Raw genomic sequence first — 26,354 nt, forward strand, 5'->3', positions numbered from 1 at the left:
GGGCATCTGATGTTAGGGCTCTTGACATTTATGCTAGGGTTTTCACCCCGGAAGGGGTTATATTTACCATTTCCAGGAGGACTATATCGAGCACAAGGTCAGTAACATCCTGCTTTCCCTGATTCTCCAAAATTGTGTGTAGTCAGATGTTTAAAATCATATGAGGCTATGACACTGGAGGTTAGGCCTCCTGCTGAACGGCAACTCTTGATTGCCATTAAAAAAACGTTTCAAGCGGTATCCTCACCGACCATCGCTAGGTTGTTCAAATGGATTATGTCGGAATCCTGCATTGATGTCAGACAATTTGGTGCTCATTTCACTAGGGGGGCTAAGGCTTACAAAGCTGTCCAGGTAGGTGGCAGGTTGGAAGACATTATGAACGTGGCTGATTGGTCTTTGGAATCTACTTTTAAAAAGTTTTATTTCAAACCAATTCACGAAGTCGCTGCGCTGGTGGTAAGTAAGCCTTGAACTTGCATAATCCTTGCCTCCGTATTCTGACATAGAATAAGATATTTCCTAGTTAGCACAAAGGAAAGTTTCAATTCTATTAAGGACGCGGAGGCGAGGATTATCCCCCCTGGCAGTTTTATGTGCCTCCCTACCTGATAATTTGTCTGTTATTGGAGGTTCTGACTTTTTCTACATATCAAGGAAGTACTGTTTTTTATGACTGATTTGCATTTGTTCAATGAAATTTTACATTGCCGTTTTGTTACATATGCATTGATATTTTCAACATTATGTTATTATGCATTTCGTCTGGGATTGTACTTTTGATATCACAATATTTTTCTAGCCTTCTGGTTCTTTGCTATTGTCATTTCTGAGTTTTACTGGGATTGGAGATTATAGTGTTTTCTGTTCTCCTAGGTTCTGATCAAAAAACGGACTGGGATGCAGGCGGCTTAACTTCCTGCTGCAGCGCAAGAGGAAGGACTATGACTATGGACAGAATATATAGACTTCCTTGGACTGTGATTGGTTACTGTGCTTCCATGGTTACCACTGCCTCATGGGATATGTAGTTTATGTGATGTTTTTTGTTTTTACTTTCAACTTGCTGTTTAATAAATGAAGAAAGGATATGCATAATCCTCGCCTCCGCGTCCTTAATAGAATTGAAACTTTCCTCTGTGCTAACTAGGAAATTTCTCATTTCAGTAGGCACTGGGATATTGATTCCTGCGATAAAAAAAAGAGATATGAGGTCTTAGTCAAAACTGTTATCCTGAAATTTCTGCAACCATATTTGACCTGGAACATGTCATATGGGGCCAGGCATTTCGGAACTCTATTGAGATTAGATATTCTTGTTTTAAATATTTTAACCGCTAAATTGTATGGTACCCTGTATACTTGTAATCTGGGTCAAAATGGTATCCAAGACTTGAAAAATGTTTTGTTTGTTTGTCCTGCTTTACGGTTATGCCAACGTGAGCAACTATGACACTTTTTTATAAGTTTGGTTTGCGAACAGCAGCTGAGGCACTCCATTTGTAATATACTCAGCAAATTAAAGTTTCTGTTTTAAAGCTTTTAACTTTTTTAAATGTTTCTTAAATTTATGTTGATACTTTTCATATGTATCTTTTGACCTTGATCTGTTAGTCTGATCATTTTCGAAAAACGTATTTTATAATAAGTTTTAATGTCTTTTATGTCTATGAATTTGTATATTTGTATGTTTTAGTCCTGTGTGGGTCTCATAGCAGTTACAAAACATGAAATAAAATCCTGAGTGTTGACAAATTGTCTGAAGTTTCATCACCTAATAACTTGGGTAGTTCGAACAGGGGACATCTAGAGATCGACAGGGTGATATCCCTCAGGTATACTGCTCGAGCTAACTCATAATGCAGTGGAAAAGAGTGAAGGAAAAAGAACAGTAGCAAAGGTTTTGGGAAGCAAGTTAGAGGAGGTTTCTGTTTTCGCCTTAGCCTGCTATCACTGAGACCCCAAACGCTCCTCCTGTGCTCTCAGCCAGAGATTCACCCACCATATTAACTGCCTTATCCAGTTCCCTGGTAGGGATCAACCATGCCCACAAGGTTTGCCGATGTAAAAATTTAAGATGATCATTTTGACGATGATTTATATAAGCAGGTTGAATACTTTGCTTTGGCTGTGCCGAAGTTGACCTTCCTAGGCTCGCTGGATTTCCTTAGTTTACCACTTTGACATTTGAGTGAAGTGAAATTTGTTTTAGCTGAGAGTGGCTCATCCACACATAGCAATGGCATATTTTAATTCTTAGATAAATAAAACATTTGAAAGCAAGCCAAAGGGTTAACTTGATTTTGTGAAATTGGTATTGTCAAAAAGGCATTTTTGAGATCTAAGCATGTAAGTTATTTGGCTTGCGGTAGAAAGTCCTTAAGGAGATTAAGAGCCCTCCATCCTTAAGTGGTTGTAAACTATCCAAAAATTCAAAAAACAGAGACTTCTAACTGGTATTGGCTTTTGTGTGAGCAAATAAAAAGTACAGAGAAAAATAACATCGTTAGTAGTCACTGCAGAAAGTACTTCCTGACTCACAAAAAGTGATTGTTCAGCTCAGAAAATGAATAGGGGAGGTAGTGGAATGCTCATAATTGAGGTAAGAGAAATACATGCTGTAGTCCCAAACACATTAAAGAACTCAGGGATCAGAAGTAATGAGGAACAACTAGTACACAAGAGTAGCAATCCACCCACTATTCTTACAAGAAACAAGACCCGTTGAAGTCGATACCTACACTGTACTGGATTACCAATGATGATTGAGCTGGCATTCATTATTAGAATATATATTTTAGAGTCAATCCAGAGATGTAAAGGCATGGTTTGTGATTTGACCACGGCTATGAAAGCTGCCATTCAACCCCACTGCCCCATGTTCGAAAGTAGGTCCTTTCCTGCATGATCAAATAGCAAAGTTTGTGTCTGCATATGTGTCTCCTATCTGTCAAAATTGGGAGTGCCTTGAAAGCCTCATATTAATAAGCTATATCAATAAATGGCCACATATATTTACATTAAAAAGCCTTTTTCTAGCTGCCTGGATGGTCTGCGAGTTCTGTGAAGCTTTGATATATCAATGATTAATGAAAACAAACCAATATAGTAGTTCATTATTCAGACCTTTAGCTATTAGTTCAACAAAAATGCCATTGGGCTAACAAGTGCTTTTTGACTAGCAAGTTATGCCGGTGGTCTCATGTATCCAAAGTACGGCTCTGTGTGTAACATAAAGGTCACAGACTGGAGTTCTATAATGAGTAACTTTAAATTGGGTAATAATTGGCATGTGTGATCAACACCTAGAGGTCAGGCAAATTGTAGAGTGTGCTAGGTAAGTATAGCAATTATTATAATATTATTATGATTATAACTGACCTCTTGTCTAAAAAGTGTTGCATCTGCAGTATGTTGGTAGCCTGGGCACCTGAGAATCAAAAGACCTTTTGGGATTCCATGTTTCCTAGGGCTCAAAAGGCATTACAGGAAGCCTGCATCTGTAACAAGCCTGGGGCTGCCTTTTCTCCAGCTCCCAAGCTCCTGGCTGCTGCTCCATGATCTTTCATTTCCAAAATGGCAATCACCTGTCTGAGGGGTTCCAGTTGCCTTTTAAAGCTGCTCCATACTAACCCAGTTCAGATTTCCATTCTCTTTTCCTTTCCTATATGATTACTTCTTCCTTAGTTTCTTCCCGACATTCTAAATCGAACACGTGGTGTATTGATGTCATTTCCTTTTCCAGCTCTTTTACTATAAACGATTTACAAAAAGGGGGCGGTGATGAACAGAGTGTCTGAGTTAAACAGACCACTCTTACCCAGTCCAAAGATCAGGGCTTGATCCATCACCGTTATTTATCTCACTGCCCCATCCCAGCTCAGAACCTGGCTATATGCAAATCAGTCTGTCCCTGGCCGAGTGCATCATGGGAACAGGGCAGACTAAACTACCAAGCCAATTCTTCACCAGAAAGGAGACAAGCTACCGGGGACCGGTTTCTGGCATTTCAGCCTTCTTCGGCCCGGCTTGCTTGAATCCTGATGGAGCAGTGAGAAAGGGACTCATGTCTGAGTATACCCTGCCACACCAATAGTGGCCAAAAACGATTTACAAAAAGGGGGTGGTGATGAACAGAGTGTCTGAGTTAAACAGACCACTCTTACCCAGTCCAAAGATCAGGGCTTGATCCATCACCGTTATTTATCTCACTGCCCCATCCCAGCTCAGAACCTGGCTATATGCAAATCAGTCTGTCCCTGGCCCAGTGCATCATGGGAACAGGGCAGACTAAACTACCAAGCCAATTCTTCACCAGAAAGGAGACAAGCTACCGGGGACCGGTTTCTGGCATTTCAGCCTTCTTCGGCCCGGCTTGCTTGAATCCTGATGGAGCAGTGAGAAAGGGACTCATGTCTGAGTATACCCTGCCACACCTATAGTGGCCAAAAACGATTTACAAAAAGGGGGTGGTGATGAACAGAGTGTCTGAGTTAAACAGACCACTCTTACCCAGTCCAAATATCAGGGCTTGATCCATCACCGTTATTTATCTCACTGCCCCATCCCAGCTCAGAACCTGGCTATATGCAAATCAGTCTGTCCCTGGCCCAGTGCATCATGGGAACAGGGCAGACTAAACTACCAAGCCAATTCTTCACCAGAAAGGAGACAAGCTACCGGGGACCGGTTTCTGGCATTTCAGCCTTCTTCGGCCCGGCTTGCTTGAATCCTGATGGAGCAGTGAGAAAGGGACTCATGTCTGAGTATACCCTGCCACACCTGTAGTGGCCAAAAACGATTTACAAAAAGGGGGTGGTGATGAACAGAGTGTCTGAGTTAAACAGACCACTCTTACCCAGTCCAAAGATCAGGGCTTGATCCATCACCGTTATTTATCTCACTGCCCCATCCCAGCTCAGAACCTGGCTATATGCAAATCAGTCTGTCCCTGGCCCAGTGCATCATGGGAACAGGGCAGACTAAACTACCAAGCCCCCGGTAGCTTGTTTCCTTCCCAGTGTAAGAATTGGCTTTTGTAGTTTGGTTTGCCCTGTTCCCATCATGCACTGGGACAGGAACAGACTAATTTGCATACAGCCAGGTTCTGGAACTGGGATGGTGCAGTGAGCTAAAAAACGGTGTTGGATCTAGCCCTGATCTCTTGACTGGGTGAGTGTATTCTGTTTAATTCAGAGACTCTGTCCCTCACCACCCCTTGTTGTAAATATTTTTGTCCACCCTAAGCGTGGAAGGGTATACTCAGATGTGAGTCCCTTGCTCATTGCACAATCAGGATTCAAGCAAGCCGGGCCGAAGACGGCTGAAATGCCAGAAACCGTTCCCCGGTAGCTTGTTTCCTTCCCAGTGTAAGAATTGGCTTTTGTAGTTTGGTTTGCCCTGTTCCCATCATGCACTGGGACAGGAACAGACTAATTTGCATACAGCCAGATTCTGAAACTGGGATGGTGCAGTGAGCTAAAAAACGGTGTTGGATCTAGCCCTGATCTCTTGACTGGGTGAGAGTATTCTGTTTAATTCAGAGACTCTGTCCCTCACCACCCCTTGTTGTAAATATTTTTGTCCACCCTAAGCGTGGAAGGGTATACTCAGATGTGAGTCCCTTGCTCATTGCACCATCAGGATTCAAGCAAGCCGGGCCGAAGACGGCTGAAATGCCAGAAACCGGTCCCCGGTAGCTTGTTTCCTTCCCAGTGTAAGAATTGGCTTTTGTAGTTTGGTTTGCCCTGTTCCCATCATGCACTGGGACAGGAACAGACTAATTTGCATACAGCCAGGTTCTGAAACTGGGATGGTGCAGTGAGCTAAAAAACGGTGTTGGATCTAGCCCTGATCTCTTGACTGGGTGAGAGTATTCTGTTTAATTCAGAGACTCTGTCCCTCACCACCCCTTGTTGTAAATATTTTTGTCCACCCTAAGCGTGGAAGGGTATACTCAGATGTGAGTCCCTTGCTCATTGCACCATCAGGATTCAAGCAAGCCGGGCCGAAGACGGCTGAAATGCCAGAAACCGTTCCCCGGTAGCTTGTTTCCTTCCCAGTGTAAGAATTGGCTTTTGTAGTTTGGTTTGCCCTGTTCCCATCATGCACTGGGACAGGAACAGACTAATTTGCATACAGCCAGATTCTGAAACTGGGATGGTGCAGTGAGCTAAAAAACGGTGTTGGATCTAGCCCTGATCTCTTGACTGGGTGAGAGTATTCTGTTTAATTCAGAGACTCTGTCCCTCACCACCCCTTGTTGTAAATATTTTTGTCCACCCTAAGCGTGGAAGGGTATACTCAGATGTGAGTCCCTTGCTCATTGCACCATCAGGATTCAAGCAAGCCGGGCCGAAGACGGCTGAAATGCCAGAAACCGGTCCCCGGTAGCTTGTTTCCTTCCCAGTGTAAGAATTGGCTTTTGTAGTTTGGTTTGCCCTGTTCCCATCATGCACTGGGACAGGAACAGACTAATTTGCATACAGCCAGGTTCTGAAACTGGGATGGTGCAGTGAGCTAAAAAACGGTGTTGGATCTAGCCCTGATCTCTTGACTGGGTGAGAGTATTCTGTTTAATTCAGAGACTCTGTCCCTCACCACCCCTTGTTGTAAATATTTTTGTCCACCCTAAGCGTGGAAGGGTATACTCAGATGTGAGTCCCTTGCTCATTGCACCATCAGGATTCAAGCAAGCCGGGCCGAAGACGGCTGAAATGCCAGAAACCGGTCCCCGGTAGCTTGTTTCCTTCCCAGTGTAAGAATTGGCTTTTGTAGTTTGATTTGCCCTGTTCCCATCATGCACTGGGACAGGAACAGACTAATTTGCATACAGCCAGATTCTGAAATTGGGATGGTGCAGTGAGCTAAAAAACGGTGTTGGATCTAGCCCTGATCTCTTGACTGGGTGAGAGTATTCTGTTTAATTCAGAGACTCTGTCCCTCACCACCCCTTGTTGTAAATATTTTTGTCCACCCTAAGCATGGAAGGGTATACTCAGATGTGAGTCCCTTGCTCATTGCACCATCAGGATTCAAGCAAGCCGGGCCGAAGACGGCTGAAATGCCAGAAACCGGTCCCCGGTAGCTTGTTTCCTTCCCAGTGTAAGAATTGGCTTTTGTAGTTTGGTTTGCCTTGTTCCCATCATGCACTGGGACAGGAACAGACTAATTTGCATACAGCCAGGTTCTGAAACTGGGATGGTGCAGTGAGCTAAAAAACGGTGTTGGATCTAGCCCTGATCTCTTGACTGGGTGAGAGTATTCTGTTTAATTCAGAGACTCTGTCCCTCACCACCCCTTGTTGTAAATATTTTTGTCCACCCTAAGCGTGGAAGGGTATACTCAGATGTGAGTACCTTGCTCATTGCACCATCAGGATTCAAGCAAGCCGGGCCGAAGACGGCTGAAATGCCAGAAACCGGTCCCCGGTAGCTTGTTTCCTTCCCAGTGTAAGAATTGGCTTTTGTAGTTTGGTTTGCCCTGTTCCCATCATGCACTGGGACAGGAACAGACTAATTTGCATACAGCCAGGTTCTGAAACTGGGATGGTGCAGTGAGCTAAAAAACGGTGTTGGATCTAGCCCTGATCTCTTGACTGGGTGAGAGTATTCTGTTTAATTCAGAGACTCTGTCCCTCACCACCCCTTGTTGTAAATATTTTTGTCCACCCTAAGCGTGGAAGGGTATACTCAGATGTGAGTCCCTTGCTCATTGCACCATCAGGATTCAAGCAAGCCGGGCGGAAGACGGCTGAAATGCCAGAAACCGGTCCCCGGTAGCTTGTTTCCTTCCCAGTGTAAGAATTGGCTTTTGTAGTTTGGTTTGCCCTGTTCCCATCATGCACTGGGACAGGAACAGACTAATTTGCATACAGCCAGGTTCTGAAACTGGGATGGTGCAGTGAGCTAAAAAACGGTGTTGGATCTAGCCCTGATCTCTTGACTGGGTGAGAGTATTCTGTTTAATTCAGAGACTCTGTCCCTCACCACCCCTTGTTGTAAATATTTTTGTCCACCCTAAGCGTGGAAGGGTATACTCAGATGTGAGTCCCTTGCTCATTGCACCATCAGGATTCAAGCAAGCCGGGCCGAAGATGGCTGAAATGCCAGAAACCGGTCCCCGGTAGCTTGTTTCCTTCCCAGTGTAAGAATTGGCTTTTGTAGTTTGGTTTGCCCTGTTCCCATCATGCACTGGGACAGGAACAGACTAATTTGCATACAGCCAGGTTCTGAAACTGGGATGGTGCAGTGAGCTAAAAAACGGTGTTGGTTCTAGCCCTGATCTCTTGACTGGGTGAGAGTATTCTGTTTAATTCAGAGACTCTGTCCCTCACCACCCCTTGTTGTAAATATTTTTGTCCACCCTAAGCGTGGAAGGGTATACTCAGATGTGAGTCCCTTGCTCATTGCACCATCAGGATTCAAGCAAGCCGGGCCGAAGACGGCTGAAATGCCAGAAACCGGTCCCCGGTAGCTTGTTTTCTTCCCAGTGTAAGAATTGGCTTTTGTAGTTTGGTTTGCCCTGTTCCCATCATGCACTGGGACAGGAACAGACTAATTTGCATACAGCCAGGTTCTGAAACTGGGATGGTGCAGTGAGCTAAAAAACGGTGTTGGATCTAGCCCTGATCTCTTGACTGGGTGAGAGTATTCTGTTTAATTCAGAGACTCTGTCCCTCACCACCCCTTGTTGTAAATATTTTTGTCCACCCTAAGCGTGGAAGGGTATACTCAGATGTGAGTCCCTTGCTCATTGCAACATCAGGATTCAAGCAAGCCGGGCCGAAGACGGCTGAAATGCCAGAAACCGGTCCCCGGTAGCTTGTTTCCTTCCCAGTGTAAGAATTGGCTTTTGTAGTTTGGTTTGCCCTGTTCCCATCATGCACTGGGACAGGAACAGACTAATTTGCATACAGCCAGGTTCTGAAACTGGGATGGTGCAGTGAGCTAAAAAACGGTGTTGGATCTAGCCCTGATCTCTTGACTGGGTGAGAGTATTCTGTTTAATTCAGAGACTCTGTCCCTCACCACCCCTTGTTGTAAATATTTTTGTCCACCCTAAGCGTGGAAGGGTATACTCAGATGTGAGTCCCTTGCTCATTGCACCATCAGGATTCAAGCAAGCCGGGCCGAAGACGGCTGAAATGCCAGAAACCGGTCCCCGGTAGCTTGTTTCCTTCCCAGTGTAAGAATTGGCTTTTGTAGTTTGGTTTGCCCTGTTCCCATCATGCACTGGGACAGGAACAGACTAATTTGCATACAGCCAGGTTCTGAAACTGGGATGGTGCAGTGAGCTAACAAACGGTGTTGGATCTAGCCCTGATCTCTTGACTGGGTGAGAGTATTCTGTTTAATTCAGAGACTCTGTCCCTCACCACCCCTTGTTGTAAATATTTTTGTCCACCCTAAGCGTGGAAGGGTATACTCAGATGTGAGTCCCTTGCTCATTGCACCATCAGGATTCAAGCAAGCCGGGCCGAAGACGGCTGAAATGCCAGAAACCGGTCCCCGGTAGCTTGTTTCCTTCCCAGTGTAAGAATTGGCTTTTGTAGTTTGGTTTGCCCTGTTCCCATCATGCACTGGGACAGGAACAGACTAATTTGCATACAGCCAGGTTCTGAAACTGGGATGGTGCAGTGAGCTAAAAAACGGTGTTGGATCTAGCCCTGATCTCTTGACTGGGTGAGAGTATTCTGTTTAATTCAGAGACTCTGTCCCTCACCACCCCTTGTTGTAAATATTTTTGTCCACCCTAAGCGTGGAAGGGTATACTCAGATGTGAGTCACTTGCTCATTGCACCATCAGGATTCAAGCAAGCCCGGCCGAAGACGGCTGAAATGCCAGAAACCGGTCCCCGGTAGCTTGTTTCCTTCCCAGTGTAAGAATTGGCTTTTGTAGTTTGGTTTGCCCTGTTCCCATCATGTACTGGGACAGGAACAGACTAATTTGCATACAGCCAGGTTCTGAAACTGGGATGGTGCAGTGAGCTAAAAAACGGTGTTGGATCTAGCCCTGATCTCTTGACTGGGTGAGAGTATTCTGTTTAATTCAGAGACTCTGTCCCTCACCACCCCTTGTTGTGAATATTTTTGTCCACCCTAAGTGTGGAAGGGTATACTCAGATGTGAGTCCCTTGCTCATTGCACCATCAGGATTCAAGCAAGCCGGGCCGAAGACGGCTGAAATGCCAGAAATCGGTCCCCGGTAGGTTGTTTCCTTCCCAGTGTAAGAATTGGCTTTTGTAGTTTGGTTTGCCCTGTTCCCATCATGCACTGGGACAGGAACAGACTAATTTGCATACAGCCAGGTTCTGAAACTGGGATGGTGCAGTGAGCTAAAAAACGGTGTTGGATCTAGCCCTGATCTCTTGACTGGGTGAGAGTATTCTGTTTAATTCAGAGACTCTGTCCCTCACCACCCCTTGTTGTAAATACTTTTACTATAAAGGCTTCACTCTTCTTTCTTTGATTCCTCCAAATGTTGATCCTGACTCTTTACTCCAAAGTGTTTCACTCTTGGACTCTTGATTCTTGGTTTTCTTCAATCCATTGAATTCTTTTCCCAGCATGGAGGTCTGTATGCCGTTGGTTTCTTCCTCCTGAGAAGGTGGCAGCTTCTTGAGTGCAATTGCCTAACACATACTCCAGTCTATGATGACATTGTGACATGCCGAAGTGTTACCCATACTATGGACCTTTCGTGACCAGGATTACAGCTAAGAATCCAGGCCTGAACAATAATCTACATTATGGCAGCTTCTGTCTGGATCTTCTGGCAGTCTCTTGCTGAATAATTTGGGGCAAAGGACCTCTCCTTCCAAGTGGTCACTTGATGGGTCTTTTATACTGTGGCTACTCTGAGATGGTAAATGCACATATACATTTAGTAATGTCTGACATAACGTGTGCCATAAACAACTAAGGTAAAACACTTCAATTCAGACTACATTTTTTACGCTATTATTATGTGACCATAAAAAACAGCTTACAAAGCATTTGTCCTAGACTGATGCCGCATCAGGTGTCTTATTTGGGGGCCTTGTCTGCGTATCTGGTGTCCTGTTGAGGTCATTGTCTGAATTACTTGACACTTTCACAGCTTTGTGGAAAGATAAGGACAGACAACATCTTCATCAGAGGCAGACATGTCAATGATTAGTCAAAAATAGAGAAAAAGGAGTCTCGGTCTGCTGAAGAAGGAGTTGAGCCTTATGGACTTCATGTCAGATACTACAAGATAAATATGGATGGACCTCAAATCCAGCCGAAAGTGTGGGGATACTGTTTTTAGAGGTACTTTGGAAGATTGTGGGTGGTAAAGATCTCCCTTATCCCACAGAAGGAACCAGGATATTCACAAATGGGGTATAAAATGCTGTTGTAATATAGTTCTTGTACCTGTGGGCACTATTGCATGGGGATTGGGCACAAAGTATCGCCTGGGCAATACCCTTTGTTCTATATCATCAGGGTAGAGACACAAGCTATGTAATGGCAGTACTTCAAGCATAGGTACTGGGTAAATTCCCAGTATTACATGCCACACTATGCCTTTTTGGTACTGTTAGTAAAGTATATGATTATAAAATGCAATCACATGCTAACCTACGTTGCAGGTTTTATGAAAACATGTTTTGGCTACATTTCTGGCCTCTAAAACACTGACATTAATCAAGTATAGTTGGCTATGTTTTAATAACTTATCCCTGCAGTTCACACAATATCACCAAGAATAACAAACGCATTGCAAAATAACTGAATTACTGACATTATATATGTCATCACCAATTACTTAATCCTTACTTTCCAAAGAGGATAGGGCGCATCAGCACCTTCCTGTTCTCTTTTCTCATCAGGTCCTTTTAGATCTACGTGCCCATCAAGATTCACATGCCCACTTCCAATACAAATCGTTCAAGCCCTATGTCATGACCAGATCCCGAGTTCAACACATAATGTCCTCACCATCATCAGGAACACACTGCCCCTTTCCCATCTGAAGTTGCCCTCCCCACTGAGTGTTTTTCCGTCCCATGCCAATGTTTCACAATGTCCCCATCTATCAAATCTTTAGGACATTGTAAGTGACCACATCTCCTGTCTTCAACTGATTGAACTCCCTGAGATAATCTTCTCTTTCAAGTCCCATAGGCCCCCATGGACATTAATTCCCAGATGTCGTCCTGTCAGATCTGTATCAGCCTTCCCCCACCCTAGTATAATATCCTCTGCCCTAAGTTTAACGGAGAATCTTTCAGAGAAAATGATTTACCTGTATTCCACTCATGACCACAGCTGGCCCAGGGGAGGTCTGTGGTGAATGAGCTGAAGAAGTAGAAAAAGGCCCAGGCAAGAACAGTTATGTAGTACAAATTCTGCAGTGAGACAATCACCTGAGAGGCATATCCAAGTCCTGAAAGAAAGGGCACACAATGTCAAAGTAGAGCAGAAGCAACCTAAGGAACAGCTTTGCTAACCTAAGGAACAGCTTGGTGTTTGTCAGCTCTATGAGCAGCATAACATAATGAGATAAAGCTGCCTGGAAACTACAAACCACAGAGTTACCGATACCAGGTTTATCAGAAACTCTTAGATTGTCAGGATGCGAGGTCTGGTGACTATGCTGGGTCTGGTGACTTAGTGGACTAATGCGTCCCTTGTAGAGGCCTCTGTTTGACCTCCTGGTCACAGGTTCTAATCTGGGCAAGTCCATTTATTCTTTCGAGGTCAATAAAATGAGAACTGCTGGGTAATAAACAATTGTTATCGAGTGCCAAGATACCCTTATGGGTGAATGTGTGCTTTGCAAATACATGTTATGTACTTATGAGGTAGACCTTGAGAGTTCTCTCGGAAGTCAGGAGTAACCTAATGAATCAGAAATACAAACAGTGATTCCAATTTATTTAACAGTTCAACTCCACATTTCTACCCAGATATTTGGCTGTTTCTACCCCACTTCACAATTAGGGTTGAAAAACATCAAACACTTCCCTCTGCTCCAGTAATATTGTTTTTAATGTCCTTAGGGGTAGCAACATAACATCCACATAGCTTACATTTTCACTTAATGTCTGGATTGGGCCAACATCTTTTCCAGCACTTTCATGATAAATATGTTCTCTATGTCTTTACTATAAGGGAACATACAAATTGTAAATATTTAATACTACGGGGTTTAATTTTTTCACTTTGCCATAGCCAATCTTACATGTTGAATGTTATTAGGCACAGCACCCACCAACTGTTAATTAGAGACTGTTGTACTTGTGATCCGAATTAAAATATTCTACCCCTGACCTCGTTGATTTTGACATTTTCTAGAATTGGTAAGCATAGCAATTACATTTTTAGTCTCTATTTCAAATTCCCTCACATTTACAGAACATTCCAAAATGTTTAGTTTTGCTTTATCTATCTGTACTTTATTAATCAATCAGTATTATTTAATTTTCTAAATAGCCGAGGAACCCCGAGTAGGGATCACAGACCCCTAGGTCAACAGACCTAAGGTTAAAAACTACTGTTCTATGACAATGAAAAACTGCAGTTTTCCACTCCAATTCTGGCAATATTAGCAACCACTATCTTGCTATCATCCAGGCATATGACAAAAGAGATGATTTCATTTTAAAGCTATGAGCTGATGTGAGCTATGACCACACCGTTTTTGCATTCTTAGTGAAACTGCTTGTTAATTCATCAATTATCATCTTTCAATTGTTGACCTGCCTTTTATTTTCACGCATAATCACAAGATTTGATGCCTCATTTCATACTGTTGGCCACCTGCGAGCTTGTGTTACAAGTATGGGGACTGACGAGTTTTAATTCATTGGACCATGAACACAAACAGATGGATGGTGCAGATTAACACATTTCCAACTTAATCAATATTCTCATTGATAAATTTCCCGGTTCTATAGAACAGTAACTTGACCTCTGATGATTTCATCATCCACATCAAAACAGTTTTCTTCCGTTTTACTTTCTTAGCAAGTGAATGGCATAGAAAATGTTAAACAACTGCAACCTATTTAGAGCACAGTAATGTGTGGTATCCATGAACAAACAGAGAATGGAAATCAAGTATCACCTAGAGGCCCGTTAAATCCATCTCCTTGTCCCCTTAAAACCAGTGGTGTAGCAAGGATGGCAAGTAAGGAAAAACGGCCCCTCTGATTGCTGTTTGAGTATTAAAATACAACAATTGCCAGTGTTCAACGGGTCCCTCAGCAATCTGGGACCTGGAGTTGTTGCACATGCTGCACCAATGGTAACTACTCCCCTGTTTAAAACAAAAGAAAGGGTCATTGGATCAAGGCCTGTGAGGAGTTAGATTACTATTTTTGATAAATGGTAGTGATAACAAATTTGTGTTATACTTTCTTCTGATAACACCATATTAATCTGGTACTCTGTAACTGTCCGTGGGATAGAGGCTGCAACTTTAGTTGAATGGATTATATTATCTTCCAATAAAAGATCCCATCCAGTTGATTGGGCTGACATACACCTTTCTCTATGGTTCTAATCTATGTTTTCTGCATTCTTTCTTTGCTTTTTACTTCCTTTAGACCAGACTGCAACAGAGTTTGTTCCTGGGTCAGAAACTACAGCTTTATTTGTATCCCTATCCTTACCAATATAAGATCCTGGACAGCGAATTTGAACTTTATTTGTGATTCTCCATTGTTTTTAGGCTTTTCTAGCAATTGTGGACCTTTTAGGCTCCCCTATAGCAGATGAGCTGAATATAGCATGTTACTATGCATGTTATCACATAGCGTTCCTTTACAACGCGATTGCTACAACAAATGCGTTGTTAGAATACGATACCTTTACAACGCAAGTCATTAGATCAACTTGCTGTAGAGGCCACGCTGGACTTAGGAATAGTATAATTTACTATTCCAACTCAAGCCTGCGCCATAGTGGGAAGGTGTTGGAATAGTAAATTATACTATTCCTTATGTTAAGGCGCCCCTACAAAAAGTCGATCTAATAACTTGCGTTGTAAAGGCATTGCGTTCTAACAAAGCGATCTTGTAAAGGAACTGCGATGTGATGACTGCGTTGTAAAGACTGTCTCCCGATGAGCAACCTGGTGTTTCACATATCTTTATTCTGAATTGCATATCACAAGTGGAAGTACTTGTTTGGCTACCGTGTAAAAATATGGTATCTAGTAACCACCAGTTGAACTGCAGCTCTTTGTAGAATCATTTTGATATTGGATACTATATAATATTCACTGCCCACTTGCCAATAACTGTGCTTGGGGTGGTCCTAAGAGGATGGGACCACGACCAAATCGTTCAATAAGGTGTGCTTTTTGTTTTCAAGGGATCTGCTTGGTACTTCCCCTAGGTTAGGGAGTATCCCAAAATCATCACCTATCTCACTGCTTGCTAATTTTTCAGTTTTACTTTTGTGAAAGTACTATATGTCCTTTAGCATATTAAGATAGAGATACTTATTTAATCATAACTTGCACTGTGTGGGATGCCATTTGCAATTATTTCACAGTGCAGAAAAGTACACAGTGCCATCAGCTACGCTACGCAGTACTATGTGTACTACATGTAGTTCAAAGTATACTACGTGAAGCTACGTGTAGTGCTGCTACGCAAACTACGCGCAGGGTTACTTTATATCTTATTATTTTAATAAACTCAAGCATTTGGCCCCAAGTCCTTTAATGGTGAAAGAAACATTATCCTTCTGGGTGCAGCGGGCCAATTATATTGTTCTTTCCCACAGGACCGAAACGACCAATGAAAAAAACTATCTCTTAATAATATTTTAAGTTATGGTATTGTGGAAGTGCAATCATCCAGATATTCCTGTTTTTTAACCCCTCATGACCACTCAAAGAACCTCTTTAAATGCACATCTCTCAAAAATGACTGAAGAGATTTACCTCAAATAATAAAAAGCACATTTTCTGAGTAAAGTTCTCACGTTCTGCCAAATTTGGTACAGTCATGTTCCCCTGTTTTTTTCTATAACACTCCCAACATTTCCTTTAGGAGTTAATATATGAAAACAGTATTTTGATGCTCACTTTTTACATATTGTTTGGGGGGAAGACCTCAAGGCCCCCAAATTCCCTTCGGATATATTTTTATGTGCCTTTTATTTACATCTCTCTCCATATGTATGTATATATACATACATACATGCACTTGTTCCTATTTATATTTATTCTTATCCCTTTTATTTTATCTATAAATCCTTAAATATCAATGAAATATATTTTAGGCACATTTTTGTTTTTCATAGAATTCAATTATCCATTTGGCCATATATGTGTGTGTGTGTGTGTGTGTGTGGTTGTGTGTGTGTGTGTGTGCACGTGTGTATGTGTGTACAAGAAAACAACTTTATTTTAAAAGAAAGTTTTAGACCATAACTTTTGTGTTGGAAAACAATGTCATCACATGCTACAGAACTATTAGCATAAATTCAGTTAGTATCTTTCTACACTGCCACCATTTCAGTAACAGCAGTTTAATCTGTAACCACCAAGCTCCTGCACTTAGAATTTGTAGGTTTAAAAATAAGCAATGTCCTCACAGTCCTACAATTCATCATCATCATCATTATCAAACTTTATTCGGTTTGTTTGTACAAAACCATCAAAGTACACAAAGAATAAAACATTGTCAAATTACAGTTTAAAAATATAAAAACTGATACATTATTAAGTAGCTTATTAAAAAGAACACTAAAAAGATGGCAAGCCAAACTAACACCAGAATACATTAAGAAACCGCTAAAGGACATGCTCCCTGGAGAAATTAGGGGAACGTTCCTAAAATGCACAATGCATAGGTACATATTTTGCAGAAAAATTAATAATATGGTGCAGTCTATAATAATAATTTCTGGCAGATTATCCAGAAGGCAAATAAAAAGGGACTGACAAAAAAACTTTTGGTTCAGATATGTCTGATTTTAAAATTCTGTACAAAATCTGATACTGCCTAGCTCCTGGATTAAGGCAGATTGGTCTAATCCACCTCCTGTGTATCTACTGGTATCTAGGCCAAAAGAAAGATATGTTCTTCAGTTTCTCTGACAGTAGTGCAGGAAGGACATAAATCCAATATTAGGCCAGACGCCTCCTTACTAGGAAACTTTAGGAGCAGATTGCTGTATCTGAATCTCACATATAGTCTTCTTTCAAGAGGGGTAGATATTCGATCCAGAAAGGGTTCAAATTGTGGGCATGACTTTACAGCTAAAAATATAGATGCTAAATGACCATTGGTCAAATTATTATCATAGTTGACGGCCACCATCTCCCAATATCTGGCTTTTAATCTCAGGAAATCATCTCCTGTAGCACTATCCAGATGTTCTAACAGGTCCTTCATACTCAATACCTTGCACCATTCTGTAATGTGTTTAAACCATGGTAACCTTTTTGCACCATTGATCATCATAACCTCCAGAAGAGAATTTTGATAATCGATAAGTTGGGGGGTTATCCATAGGCACAGCAAGTAGTTTAAATGGTTCCAGAGCAGCCAGATCCTCAATTCTCTTCAGCCCAAGATCACAGAAGAGGGGAATGAGAGGAGTTATAATCGTAATGAGATGAGGGATCTAACAAAGATGTTTTCACTTGTCGTCAGCTTATTGGCGTTGGTTTAGCCCCAGATCTCTGCCCCATACAGGGCTCCACTTTGGGCTTGTGCATGACAGATTTACAGTGCTGGGGATAGGGGTTGAGTATAAGATTGTTTACTAAATCTTAATATAAATATACACCTTTGGCATAGGATTAGGTAACGCTTATTTAGCTGGGAATTCCAATTGAGTGACTCACTCAAACCTATGCCTAGGTAATCAACATTCTTTACCCGCTCAAGGAGCTCGTGTGTAATCTTGATCATCTGAAGGCTACTCCGAACTTTCCCAAACACCATATATTTTGTCTTGGAGGTGTTGAGTTCCAATCACCGATCTCTACAAAATTCTCAAAATCTATCCAATAATATTTGCAAACCCATTGGAGTCTTAGGGCCATATGTATCAAGCTATTTAGCATTCGCAAAGGCCGAAATTCTGCGAATTTCGGCCTTTGCGAATGCTAAATACCTAAATGGTATGTATCAAACATTTTTGCATCAAAATAAGGAATCGCAAAATTTGCTATTCCTTATTTTTAGATTGCACTTAAGGAATCGCAAATATTGCGATTCCTGAAATGCAATGTATCAAAGAAAAAAAATGCAAAAAATGCCATTAAGGAATCGCAAATTACCACCAACTTCTAGTTGGTGGTAAGTTGCGAATTCTTTTAATTATGCATTTTTCAAAAAAAACAAAGGTGCCCTATGACGCCCATACATGCCCGTAGGGCATGTATGTGCGCCATTTGCCCCCAAATGTCTTTTTCAGGGGTGCAGCAGGGTGTTCTTGAGACACCCCTGCACCCTTGAAAGAAATTCCTAATTTGCGATTAGCTAATTGCTAATCGCAAATTGCCCCTTCATTCCTATGGGCCTCCTGGCCCATAGAAATGAAAGGGTAATTTGTGATTAGCAATTTGCTAATCGCAAATTTGGAATGGTAAGGAATCGCTATAAAAAAGCGATTTTGTACATACATACCGTTTTGCGAATTCCAAATAGCGATTCCTTAAAATTCACTATTTGGAATTCGCAAAACGGTACTATGATACATATGCCCCTTAGATATTAATAAGGAGTCGTCTGCAAAGAGCAGGATGGGGACTTTTTCCCCGTCCAGGCAGGGTGCATCATTCTCGCCAACCATTAGGCGACTCACCACATCATTGATGAACAGGGAAAACAGCGTGCGGGCTAAAACGCACCCTTGTCGAACCCCACACTGTATCGGTATCCTCTCAGTTAGTTCATATCACTGTAAATCATTGAATAATGTGATGAGAATGCTCACCTTACCCTGTAAACCTCAGAAAACTATCTGCTATAATGATAGTGAGGATTACAGATACATTCATGCTTTTTTATTACAGGAACAGATAACCTCGCTAAGTGTTATATACCTTTTCATTAAACTCGGACTCAATTCCAGTCGACAAAGTAACAATCAAATATTGCAACATATAACACTTAGCACTATATTTAGGAGGGTGCTGAAAATGTATTAAATAAGTGGACATATAATCTGTATCAGAATTTTGCTTTTTTACAGTTCTAAGTACATATTAAGAAGTAAAAAATAGCTCACCTTCAAAAATTGGGCAGAGTCGTCTCCAGCAAGTTATGCCCCCTTGGCCTGTGTACTGTCCCATGGAGACCTCAAGGATGAACAACGGGATTCCACAGGTAAAGAGGAAGATGAGGTACGGGATAAGGAAGGCACCTGGAAAATGAAATATGTAATGGTAAAACTTTAAGGACACATGTAAATCTAATTTAAAGACTAGATGGATGATGAGGAAGGCACCTGCAAAATGAAACAAGTAATTGTCTCATACATCTTGTTTAGAATCTCATGACACATGTAAACCTAATTTAAAGACTAGAAAGAACCATGGGCCACTCCGACTGTTTCACTGTCATAGTCAGTATACCTTGGGCATTCTTACAGAATCCAAACCCACTCATTATCTTTACTCAGAGTTGCTTGCTTATTTGTCCTTCATGGCACATACTGTTTCCTTTTCTTTTGTTCACGTGATTCTAGAGTAAGAGCTGTAGTGTAGTTCCTAGGAATCCCCAGGACCGGCCCGTTTTGGCTCACCTAAACTGAGGGCTTTGTGTCTCAACCACTTCCAAACAGCCCCACAGGATATGTCAGCTAGCTCTACAGTGCCACTACCACCCCTGTATCTTATAGTGGCATAAGTAGTTTCTGCCAACCACTGAACATGACAAATCTGATTACTCAGGGATCTTGGAAAACAGTACAGTACTTTTCTCTCAGTCACTCGTGCTCACTTATTCTCAGAAATTACAAAGGATGGCAATTAGGATATTTCAATAAGTACTTATTGGTCCAGCCTCAACCTTAGTAGTTTGCCTAATATGTACCTAGCCTAGATCTATATGTGTAGCATGTATATGCGTGTAGCTATATATATATATATATATCTATACTACTATAATAAAGTAAGAACTGTGAACCATTGAGGCGGGTAAACTCGGGAACCACAGCGCCAATTCAAACACCTGATACATCTTTGTAATTGTCAGGGTGTGCAGATGGACATAGGCTATATTTTTTTTAAAAATATACGTGGTTTTAAAAATTTTACATTAAAAAAAGTAGTCCCTTCAAAGTAGCGCTGGCCGCGACGTGCGTCCTGACATCAGGAGCGCGGGGAGGAGCGGCGTACACGAGCGCGAGGAGGAGCGGTAGGGGGAGCAGTGTACAGGTGGGGAGGAGCAGTGAGGAGCAGCGGAGGACAGGCGGTGAGGAGCAGCGGATAGGCAGTGAGGAGCAGCGGACAGGCGGTGAGGAGCGGCGGACAGGCGGGGAGGAGCGGTGAGGAGCAGCGGAGGACAGGCGGTGAGGAGCAGCGGACAGGCGGTGAGGACCGGCGGACAGGCGGAGGTAAGTGAAGCAGCCGCGGGTGCGCTCACGGGGCGGGGGCCCTGAAGCCTGATTGCTCCCGTACAAGGTCAGGACGGACTGCTAGTATATATATATATATTGGTTACCAAGCCGCATTTCCTCACGATCAAGGATGGCACTGACACCGTGAATTCTACTCAAGTTAAGTTTATTCCATCGAGCTGCTTAAGACGCGTTTCGGCGGAAGCCTCCGTCTTGCTCACTATATATATATATATATATAAACTAGCGGTGCCCAAGTGCGAGCGCGCACAAGCAGGACCGCGGACACAATTGTTGCTGTTGCCAATGCTGAGTACTTTATTTTAATCAACGAAGGTGCAGTCGGACACAGACGGTGTCCTTGTTCATATATATATATATATATATATATATATATATATATACGTTTTCGCCATTTAAAGAAAGATTTAAATGACATACATTAAAATGAGGAAGATAGCCATATAATGTGGAAATGCATAAATGTATAATCAGATCCTGATCTATAGCGCAAGTAATAATTTTGCTGCAAAAGATATAAATTCAGAGTTCACGATTCAATATTACAGTTTTTTGCTTTAGTGCATAAATATGAATTTTTTGTTTAATTTGTTCAAACAAAATATGTGCATTTGAGAAATGATGAAAGTCAGTCATAATGTGACTTTACTAAACATGTTGCACAGCTGGCTGTTGGCCAAGGATGAAAAGTAGTGACACTTATACAGAATAATTATACCGGGCCTGAGGACATGTTTATGTCCCTCAGGTTCAGGGATTATGATAGAATACAGAGCGCCTGGTGTTGAAGAGATTGGAGCAAGCTACTAGGTAAAATGTCACCTGTTTAGAATCATTATTGTCGTGTGGATGGGAACAAATGTTTGCAATAGGGGTATACATGACATGACTAGCCTAAAGGATACGACTCCTACTCCTCATCAAAAGGTCAACAGGGTCAGCTACATAAGGATAAAGCTAAGGCAAGTAAAAGCATAAAAATCTTTTATCATAAAAATACTAAAAGTACTTTAAAAGCTTGTAACATATGTTCATAAAAGAAAAAGTAGTTTTTTCCTAAAAAGCGTTCAAAAAGGCCCTGTAAACTTGTATATGTGGTTATTATTACACTGAGCACCTTGAAAGCCAGTACGCTCAGTTAGAGCAGAGAAGGAGAAATAAAACAAAGTCAGTCTCGACCTTCAATTTGGAAAATGTTAAAAAATACTCAATAGTTCCCAGCACAGGAAAGGTTAGATTGTTTATGAATTCTGTGCCAAAGAATCACCATCACTGAAATTCATATCCACAGGTCACAATCCCTCCAGAACTTCCAATATCATGTTGAGTGAGCAAAGAGGGCCATCTCTGGTTCCCACTTTAGCCTCCGGGGAAGAATTAGATGAGTGTACGCCCAGAGCTGATGCCTGTACCTCTGGAGCAGGGCCGATTTCCCTTCGAACAGGTCCTTTGGAGGATCTAGACATGCCATCATCAAATATTGGAAAAACGTAGTGGACAACTGTACACATGGGCCTTCAAGGGCTCCTGTAGCATGTCTATGTCTGGTGGCCCAACTAATGGAAGTGACAGACCAAGGTCCAACATGCATCTGAATCTTCAGAAGAGGCAGCGGAACACAGGCAGGACACAGTCTAACCAGACCGGTCTGAAAGACAGGAGCCAATGCTCACTCAGCTCTCGAAGCCGAGGCACAGTCAGGTAGAACACCATATGCTCACAACAACGTCGTTCCAGCAGTGTTCACTCCATTTCTTGAGGGACTGAGACATACATTGCAAAGCAATAGGATTAAAATCAGGATTCCTGCTACTGACAGCAGGACCAAAGGAAGCCCTGCAAAAATGCTTCCAAGTATGGAGTATATGAAAGCTGGAATTACACCGAAGATGGTCTGAAAAGACGTTAAGAGACCTGATCCGAGGCGCCTAAATAAGTATACGATCGCACTCGTATCAGACATGTTAAAGATACAATGAATCATTTCTCCGAAATGGATTGGGAAGTTCATAGAGACCAGGGCCTGTATCTCTTCTGAAGACCTTGCAACCTGGAGATCAAAAGTCTATAAGGCTGATGTTAAGGCCACATTTTGTTGAAACAACATGGCTTTCAGTCTGCCCAGCGAATCAAACCTTATACTGGAAACATTCAACGAAGGCCACAGTGGTGCCTCCCTAACTATGCGAGCCGGGGGAAACAATACTTGCTTGCAACAAACAACCCTGAGGTTTACTGTGACTAGATATGTGATGTCTGGCACCACCCCACAACAGCCTTGATAATTCAGCATTAAATAACTCCCATTCGAAAGTAACTCGAAGACTGGATGAGTCACTGCAGCTGGGGAGCCCTTCAAGCTTGTAAGATAAGTATACCTTCGAAGCATTACACGCTCCATGAAGCAAGACCTCCTTACACTCTAAAGATCCACATAAAGCCCTCTCACAGTCTGATCCACTTATAAAATCTTCAGTGTAATTCTTCCTATACCTATATCTGGGCGGTAACTCCCAGGTTTCCTGTATGTACTCTTCACCCAATACTTCATACCTGCCTGCTTGGATGTATCTAAAGCAGTATTGGAACTGGAATGTCATAATTGGCTCTGTGATATAGTCATGAATTTGCCATTCCATGAACGGGGACTCTACTATTGTAAAAGTTAACTTATCTCATTTTTCAATGAGCACCATGATGTACTTTGCATCTCTGCGTGCCATGGTCAACTGTCTGTCAGTCAGATTATACGTTGAAAACGCATTTGAGCCGTTTATGTACTGCCATGGCATGATGCCAGAAGGCAGCATTGTAGCATCACGCTCAAAAGCAATATGGAGCGCAATTGAGATTGCCCATGTTGCGAATAGACAAATCTTGTTCCATTATGTCAATTGACAAGGATACAATGCTTCCCAGTGAATAAATATGTGAATAAAGTATAGTCATACCATTGTCTACCACAGCCAAAACCTTTTCTAGGTTAATCCTATCAATCCCACGTAATCTCTCAGCAGCATCCTGTTTGGAGACTTTCCACCTGTTCATTGGTGATAGCATATAAGGAGCATTTTTTACGTGGTTTCTTGGGACCTAGCAAGAAAGCCCTAAGATCCATGTTGTCAGCTAGAAGGGACAAGTGTTGTTTCGCCTGTTGTAGTGTTGAGGTTTTAAACCATTCTAGGCACAACTTACCAACACTATGAGAAGTCACTACCCCTGAGTCGTTTGTGTGTACATAGCGTGGGTCAGGCCTATGGATGCTAAACCCTCCGGTGGTATCCTTGAATCTTGTTTGACACCTATGCAAGTCAATAGGCCAAACCAACCAACCCTTCTAATTGGGAGGTGATGAAATGTATGTACCATTCTGTATCATTGTACCCAGTAAATTCTCACTAATCAGTGTATCATTTGATATGCCTTCAATAGGTATGGGCGAGGGGATGCATGGTGTTTTTAGGTCTTTAATTTTTGAAAACTCATAGTAGGTAGTCTGTTGCACTGTTCTGTTCAGGCATATTATTTGTAATGGAGTGAGTAAAGCTCTAAATAGGGCCTCAGATCCCTGAACCTGTCAATCTTTCGTCCCCCAGATAGATTTTGTGTCTATTGTGTCCATCCAATAGTCGAAACCTTGTATAGATAGCTGGGATTATAAAGAGTGCTAAATATATAAGTTTGGTGTTTGTCAGCATCATTTTCTTCGCAGTTGCATTCATTTGTAGTAGCTTACAGTAGTATGACATTGGGTCTGAGGTATTGACCCCTGAAAAGTATGCACATTTCTGTGCGAATATGGCAGAACTACCTTTTGGTGGTGTCATGTAATGTTTCCATTGATGGTAAGTGTTGACAGTGCGTGGAACACTAGCTCTGTGCAAAAAGTGATTAACATAATGCTGTAAACAATACCTACTGTTGAAGTCAGTTGTATCTTCATACAATGAATTCCCTGTAAGAAAATGCAGCAGATTGTTCCTAATCTGAAAGCATAATATTTACAGTCTCAATGTCCAAATCATCAGAGAGTGTACTCGGGGTAATGAAATTAATCAATGAAATTTTAAATACGTGTGGAATTTTGTTGAATGTTCAGTAGGTCCAAATACATCATATGAAACCCTATCCCAAACTATTACATCCGCTACTGGAACTGCTGTATTGTTCACTAGGGACAAGTCTCTTTGTTCATGGTGTGATGATGTTTGTGGTCTAAGGGCCAATTTTACAGGTTGTACTGCAGAGCGTTGTGGGAGGTAATGCCCATTTAGTTGTAGGAAAAAGACAGTTAATATACCAATCCAAATTAACAGGAACAGGGTCACTAATGCAAACCAAACACGTAATCAGGGGGACACAGAGTAACTCTTTTTCAGCCAGAGAAAGAATTGTCTAAATTGTTCTTTTTTAGAAACCGGTGGCGTTTGCTTAGTTTCACTTGGATCTGAAGAAAAGTCATCTAAGTTGATGAAGTAGCCAGACACAGTTCAATCTATCATTGGGAGCTCAGCAGTGTTTGTAGAACTGGCAGTTGCTTCTTGTAAAGGCATATTGATATAAACTTCATTATTGGACCAAATTACAATTTCCTTTCCAGTCTCATTTGGATATTGTTCTGTTTCAACGGGTGTAATTCGTACTCCATTATTGACTACTCCGGCATCTTGAGCAGAGGAGTCTTGAACTGTCATTAGTCTTTCCATCTGAACTCCCAGTATAGTAGCGAGAGGAGATTTGTAGCTGTAGGAGAGTAGGATCTGCTTACTATGGTTACCCCCACTTTTTGCTGGTGTTTCACAGTTTTTCGACTTTAGTCTGGCTGGGTCCTGCTAACCAGCACACCAGCCTAGCTGCTTCCTCTTTAAAATGATTGCATGTACATTAGGTACACTCCAGATTGGTTACTGGTTTACCCTTGTGAGTCCCTAGTATATAGTACCTTAGGTACTAAGGGCATAGGTATCCCGGGACCTACCAGGGGCTGAAGCATGTATTATGCCACCCCTGGGAAGCCTTCCAAAATGGCACCACAGGTCTGCTACTGCAGCCTGAGTAAGGTGGTGCATGCACCCCCTACTGAGATATAGGTTACCTATATGTACCTTTAATCACTGACACATTTAAACCTATAAGTCACTCCTATGGCAGGCCTTATCAATCCTGAAGGCAGAGTGCTTGGTTTTTTGAGAGAGGGTGCCCCTCTGCAGATTTCAGAATATATTCTCTGAAGCTGTTCTGTCATGTAGCCAGACCATATACTCTTAAGTGCATTATAACCCCGCAGTAAATGCTAACTTTAAAATGGCTGCATTTAAACATGTCATGTTTGGTGTCAAACACTTTGGAATCCTACCCCCCACCAGTCCTGGCGGCAAGGGTAGAATTCCATCCTTCTACAGGGAGAGACATGTACACACTGACCTAACCGGTAGCAGCTGCAGACACGAGTCTGGCCTCCTGCTGCTGGACGAAACTCTAGCAGGGGAGGCCTGGACAATAGGTTTCCTGTCACAGGGAGGTGTACCCACCTCCCAGACAGGCTTTAGTGTATTGGGGCTGGGTGAGTGCATTCATAGAATGCTTTTCAGACAGTGCTGGGGGCACACTTGGTGTCCATGTGCATATCCCAGTTCAAACCGGCTGCAGTGGCACTCAGCCCCTGCTCTGGCATGAAACTGCACAAAGGGAAAGGGGTTTAGCCACCCCCCTCCCTAGATCCTCCCATAGGTGGGTCCCCAGAGTATGTCTAACCCCCTAACTTAGTATAAG

The 26,354-nt window shown here is 42.3% G+C and overlaps 1 protein-coding gene across 1 annotated transcript in view; it reads right to left on the reverse strand.

Moving 5' to 3' along the window:
• Window positions 1-243: 243 nt before the first annotated feature.
• Window positions 244-26,354, reverse strand: part of LOC147666317 (sodium- and chloride-dependent GABA transporter 2-like) — a 161,646-nt gene continuing 135,535 nt past the window's right edge. Inside the window, exons 3-5 of the mRNA XM_086949139.1 lie at window positions 19,230-19,364; window positions 12,274-12,414; window positions 244-500 (exon numbers count right to left, since the gene is read on the reverse strand). Coding sequence (XP_086805265.1) covers window positions 244-500; window positions 12,274-12,414; window positions 19,230-19,364 — 533 coding nt within the window. The remainder of the gene's footprint in view (window positions 501-12,273; window positions 12,415-19,229; window positions 19,365-26,354) is intronic.

Source organism: Lissotriton vulgaris, unplaced genomic scaffold (genome assembly GCF_964263255.1).
Source record: "Lissotriton vulgaris unplaced genomic scaffold, aLisVul1.2 SCAFFOLD_2465, whole genome shotgun sequence".
NCBI lineage: Eukaryota > Metazoa > Chordata > Amphibia > Caudata > Salamandridae > Lissotriton > Lissotriton vulgaris.